The sequence below is a fragment of the Diospyros lotus genome, chromosome 11 (assembly GCF_014633365.1).
Source record: "Diospyros lotus cultivar Yz01 chromosome 11, ASM1463336v1, whole genome shotgun sequence".
NCBI lineage: Eukaryota > Viridiplantae > Streptophyta > Magnoliopsida > Ericales > Ebenaceae > Diospyros > Diospyros lotus.
The window spans coordinates 29287510-29293623 of NC_068348.1; the positions used below are offsets into that span (position 1 = coordinate 29287510).

General features: G+C 37.1%; 1 protein-coding gene across 1 annotated transcript; it reads left to right on the forward strand.

Moving 5' to 3' along the window:
• The first annotated feature begins 4784 nt into the window (after positions 1-4784).
• On the forward strand, positions 4785-5609 carry LOC127813506 (uncharacterized). Its single transcript, XM_052354506.1, has one exon. It carries the CDS (start codon positions 4902-4904, stop codon positions 5445-5447), a length of 546 nt encoding a protein of 181 aa, XP_052210466.1. The 5' UTR covers positions 4785-4901; the 3' UTR covers positions 5448-5609.
• Positions 5610-6114: the final 505 nt, after the last annotated feature.

A 6114-nucleotide genomic window follows, 5' to 3' on the forward strand; every position in this document is an offset into this window, starting at 1 on the left:
AATAAGAAGTTATGTAATTTTTTAAAAATATTTTTACATAAATTTAACAAATATATTAAAAATAATAAAAAAATTATAATATTTTATATATCTTATTTTTTTATCTATATTTTAATTAATAAATATATAATCGTCGTACTTAGTCCACGTGGAGAAAATAGACGAGAAGGGCGAAACTTGTTAGGGTGCGTTTGGATGGGACGTGCAATTTGGATGGATCCATCCAATCTTCGATCATATCCAGAGCCAAAGTCCCTAGTTTTTCACCAAGATTGGTCCACGTGTCAGTATACGAGCTTATCTACTTGACTTTAGAAACTGTGGCATCCCTTCCAGTCGCCCCCGGGCCCCCGTCTTGCACTTTAATGCAGAGTCCTTCCCCAATCTGTTTCTTAATTTTATATAGATTTTAGTGCATTTAAATCTGAATTAGAGGAGTGACTAGTGTCATGTATATTTAACAAATAAATAAAGAGTTACTAAATTTATTTATTTTAAAAAAAAATTCAATAAAAAAAATTAGCAAGGTTTAGCAGAAAACAGGGTTGCCTATGCCAGAGGAACTAGCATTGGGAGAAGCCAAGCCAGTGGCTACCTAAGGCAAGTTTGATTTGTTGTCTGGGAGAGTTAGGGTTTGGTCGAAAAAGGGCCTTTTGTGAAACCCATCCCCCCTTTCAAAGGAAGGAGAGCCCGAGGCAGTGCAGGCCACAGGTCTTCTTAAGTTTTTATTGGGAGCTTGGCTCGACTAAGTGGATTAGACTGGCCCCGAGAGTGATGTTGCGTGGTCCTTCAAGAGTATTGATTCCAAAGGACACTTTTAAGAAAACAATTTCTCCTTCTTTTCTATTAGAACTCTCTCTTTTCACTTCTTTCTAGTTTATATAATTTTTGAGTTAAGTAATTAGAGTGGATGTAATGAAACGTAGGTGCATGTACTTGTACAATTTTCAATTTTCAACAACCAATTGAGTGGTGCATTGCAGTTGTGTACTTTGGGGAGGACCACACGGCTAGCAACATAGATTTAATGCAATGCTGCACCAATTATTGAATTTGGCCATGCAGTGTATGTATCTATCTATGTATCCCGCAGCTTGCTGACTTGCTCTTCAAACTTGGATTTATCCCACACTCAGCAAACTTGGACCACAAGATTATAAATCACGACAAACGATATGGTTGTTCCTCTGTTGCCATTGTGAATTTTTGTAACAATTTCTATTGTTTAAAGACATACATGATTTGGTTGCTCCCATAGCATAGTTTTGCTAGCAAATGAAGTACAATCTGAATTATTATTTTTTGAACTCTCAGATTTAGTGTTCGAACCCTGATGATCATAAGAGGAAACTTACAATCCTGAAATTAAAAATCGCTTGCTGTCTTCATGTTTGTAGCGGAGTTAGGGATCGAATTGGTCGCTGAGTCATCTAATTTACATGTCCTACTGATATCATAAGGCCAAACAATTAGAACGTTTGTGACGGTGCATTAATAATATATATATATATATATATATACTTGGTTATTCTGATGAGAATAATTTGAAAGGGTCTAATCAAATGGGCTTTAAAATTCAATAGTTTGAAGTTGAGAACTAATGGAGAGGAGAGGAGAGGAGAGAAGGGCCGGCATCAGGCGTTGTTCATTGACAATAACAAGTCACTAATGGTGCGTGCAAGTTTCAGCCCCATAACACGCAATGGAAAATGACAACCCAAATAGACAGATGATGACTTCGATCGAAAGTCTAGTCTGCAGCTCATAACCAGAACGATGACTAAGTTGCAAGAAAACAAAATGCGAGACGGATATGGTACGACATGAAAATGAAAAATTAATATTTTTTTAAAAGAATAAAAAATAGAAATGCAGGAGAAATGTATATATAAAAAAATATAGAAATTTTTTTATAAATATAATTTTTAATATAAAAAATAGTTAGTTAACGAAGAAATATACATAAATTTCATAATGTATTTAAATAAATTATGAAAAAAATTAAAAATTTTAAGTTAGAGATATATTTGGTGTGTCTTAACCTCTTTATGGGTGTAAATGAGTTTCTTATATTTTTTTACTATTACGAAATAGTCTTGAAACGGTTATAAAATTATAAAAATATTTTTTTTTTGGTGTTTTTGATATTTCAGAATTGAAAACATTTTGAAAAAGTTGAAACGACACCTCCAAGACATTTCTGTGCAACATAACTTGAAAATAGTAAAAAGAGAATTTCCTAAAGGGATTGTTATTGTTTTTAGTTGATATTTAATTCTTTTGATTATTTATTGGACGGTGTAGATCGTATTTGATTAAGTTAAATTGTATTGAAGGAATTTTACAGGTGATTCATGATCACTTGAACCATGGTTAGGTGATCATGCCGGTAAGATAGCTTGGTGAGTGAACGGCGACTATCTTATATTTTCATTAATATATACGGTTGTAGGTAATGAAAATATTGATATTCTATTCGATAACCCGGCCCATTTTCACGTGGTTGGGCTTCTTTATTGCATAGTAGATGGGCCCAAGGGCCACTGTGATTAGGCCCATTTCTCTAAAAATCGTATTAGAGGTTGACATACAAATTTATCGAAAAATTGGTGGGCGGACCTGAACACACTGTGTGGGCCGTTCACTTCGAGCGGATTTGATGAAATCTATCTGTCCGAATTTTATTTAAACGCGCGTGCAGTATTTTCGAGGAGAGACGACAATTTCAAGATGAGGATATTTTTGACATTTGATATTTTTAGTCATCCCGTACGTCAACTAATTCGAACAAAGTAGAATAATCCTTTTCTCCAAAACTAATGCCAGTTATTCTCATTGAACCAATAATAATACTAAATATTATTTTAAGTCAATTGAATAGCGTTACACTTTAATTTCTCATTAAACAAACACCACTTATTCAATTTCCCTCCCTTCCTTCCTTCCAGGGCGGGAATGGGATGCCCGTGGGCCAAGTCTCTGCCCGTGACCCTTTATTCTTAAAAAGAAGCCCAATTGTCCCGATAAAGTATTTTATGCACGCGAGATATCGCGTAACTAATGTTTTAAATTAATTATACATGTTATTATATATTTGTAATTAAAAGTAAATTTAAAATATATTTAACAGAATTTATATTATTTTATAAATTTATCATGATAATAAATATGTGATAATATGTAATTAATTTAAAATATAGTGATGTAGTCTTAGGCTTGCTCAAATCCCAAACCCAACATGATTTGATTTAGGTTGTACAAAAAATGATACGAGGAAATAAAAAATAATATTTTATTAAAAAATAAAAAATATAAATGAGCAAAAACACTTAAATAAAAAAAAAATATCGAGTTAAATTTGAATTGAGCATAAAATCAAACCAATGGAGCCCATGCACATACACTCTTATATAATGAATTAAAAACGCAAAATACTTAAAATGATTGTCCTTACTTGGCTTTTGGTGCTCATGTACTCAATTATATCAGGGGAAGTAAATCGTAGATGTGAGATTTCGCCTCATTGTGTAGGGCGAAGATCGAATTCACGATCTATCGAATCAACATCGACATATTTCTTGCCTGATCGCTCGACCTAGGGACTTAAAAACACAAAATACTTTATTCATTTATGAATTGAGTAATGTTACTGTTACGAGTATTTCTCGCTCTACTCTTTATGGGTTAGACTCAATTCAATGGGCCGGCCCAATCACATAAGGTCCAGCAGACCTTGAGTTGAGCTTGTCTAAGCGAGCTCACACATTGCTGGAGCCCAAGCTCAGATCGCAGGGCCAAACAAGCTCTCAGAAATACCTCTAGCCTATTCGAGCGAACTCCCAACTATACTTCGAGCAAGCTCCTAGCGACTCCTGCAGTCCGTCGGCCTAGCCGATCAGCTCGCATAACGAGAGGGTCATATGCTAGAGAATATTAGTGGGCTAGGGGCCGCCCTGGCTGGGCCATTCAGGTCCAATTTGACCCTACCCCCTCGGCCTATTTGATCGACCCGCGTCAGTCCTGTCCTAGCCCCTTGCAACAACATCATTGCAACTGCGTCTGGATTTCTGTGCATTCACCTTACATCCCATCCTCATTAATGACAGATTCCATCCACATTAATGAGGGTCCCGTCGGCACCTTGTTGCTGCATGGGCATTTCCGCCAGCGCTGGATATTCTGTCCCACCACTTACAGATGTACAGCACGTGTTAGAGGACATCTCTCTTCCTCCCATATATCAACCAGCTTTTCCCAGAGCCTTGATATGCTTTTCCTGCCAACTTACTAATACTCTGTATTTTTATTTGCTCATGCACTTACTTGAGCATCGGAATACCTTGCAGGGATCGGCTGGCAGGTCAACAAATTGAACCAGATAGCCCATTCTCTCCCTCTCGGATTTATTACACCAGCGCGAACCGACAAATCACGGTCGACCAATTCCGAACGTCAAGAGTTACTTTGCACATCTATGTTTATACCTTATTAATCAATTACCAATATATTCCTCACTCAAATAAGAAGTGTATTAGTAAGCAATTGCTAAATTTAATTTAATGAGAAGTGTATTAAAAATTAATTAGTAGGGTATCAACTTAGGTCTCAATCTGAGTATGCAACTGGCACTACTCCTATGGATTATCCGTCTTCTTTGGGTGTGGCTGTGGCTTACATACTCGTGAATCCTGACATTAAATGCAGCGACAGTTTTCATGCAGGCCTAGAACAAGAACCCGGCCCCCATTCAATATAAGGAAGATGATATATATAAATATATATAAGTGAAGGAGAACTTAGGGTTAGGGTCATGCACCTTATCATCCTCTAAAGCTCGATCGAAACCCTAGTTCATTTCTGCAACTGAATTTCATCTGCTCATTATCATCTCTTTCGTTGACATGGCACCGAACAAGGAGAAGACTCGCACTGGTTCTCACGGCGCCGAGCCCTCAGTACTCCAGAGAACGAAATCCGAAGTCTCCCTCCAGATCGCCATGTTCGACAAGGAACCGAAGCAGAAGCAGGCGGCGGCCGTGGCCGAGGTCGAGGACGGCAAGTGCGAGTGCTGCGGCATGTCGGAGGAGTGCACTCCCGGCTACATCAGAAAGGTCCGCGGCAAGTTCTCCGGCAATATGATCTGCGGGCTGTGCGCAGAGGCTGTGACGGAGGAGATGGAGAAGAATGGCGGGAAGAGAGAAGACGCCGTGAGCAAGCATATGAATGCTTGCGCTAGGTTTAATCGGATCGGGCGGACTTGTCCGGTGCTGTTGCAGGCGGAGGGCATGAGGGAGCTCTTGAAGAAGAAGAAGAAGAGCCTCATCGGGTTGGGTGGAGATGGAGATAAAAGTGGTTTCCAGAGGAAGGGCGGCGGCATTCAGAGAAGCTCAAGCTGTATTCCGGCGATGACCAGGGGGATTACTGATTTGAAATTAGTGAACCAATAAAGCTGCATCATCATCATCATCAATTAGTGTTTAATTATTTTACTTTCGAGAGCAGTTAAGGATTGTACATACATATATATATATATATATATAATATTACGTTTGGTTTTCATGTTTAAACTTAATTGCAGGCTGGCTCCTCATTAAAATCTTGATGCTTTGTGCAAATGAATATTAAATTATTCTACTCCTTTTTCTAATAAGATTAACATTAATTAGTTTCTTAATTAATTCCCCATGAATGAAAAGAATATGCATGATTATCTACAGCTTAATTAAGCAGATGAATTGCTGATAAAATTGACACACATATATATGTCTAAATAAAATTTTTTTTTCTGAACAAAGGGTTAAAAAAAAATGCACATAAAAAGAATCTTTTACTTATAGTAAAGCTAATTTTAAATTATAAAGTATAAAAACAAAAATAAAAACATTAAAAATGACAAACGTGACATTTATCACATAGATTTGATACTAGATAAACATTTGTATCATATATATCTAGGGTTCTAATTGAATCAAGTCGAATTGAGTTTCACTAAGTTCATCCTCAATTTGATTTAGCAAAAGGTTGACAAGTTGAGCTCAAATGCTTGTTGATGAGCGGTGTGTAGACAGTTGAAAAAGGCAAATGGTAGCGGGGGGGTCATAGGTGATGGAGAAG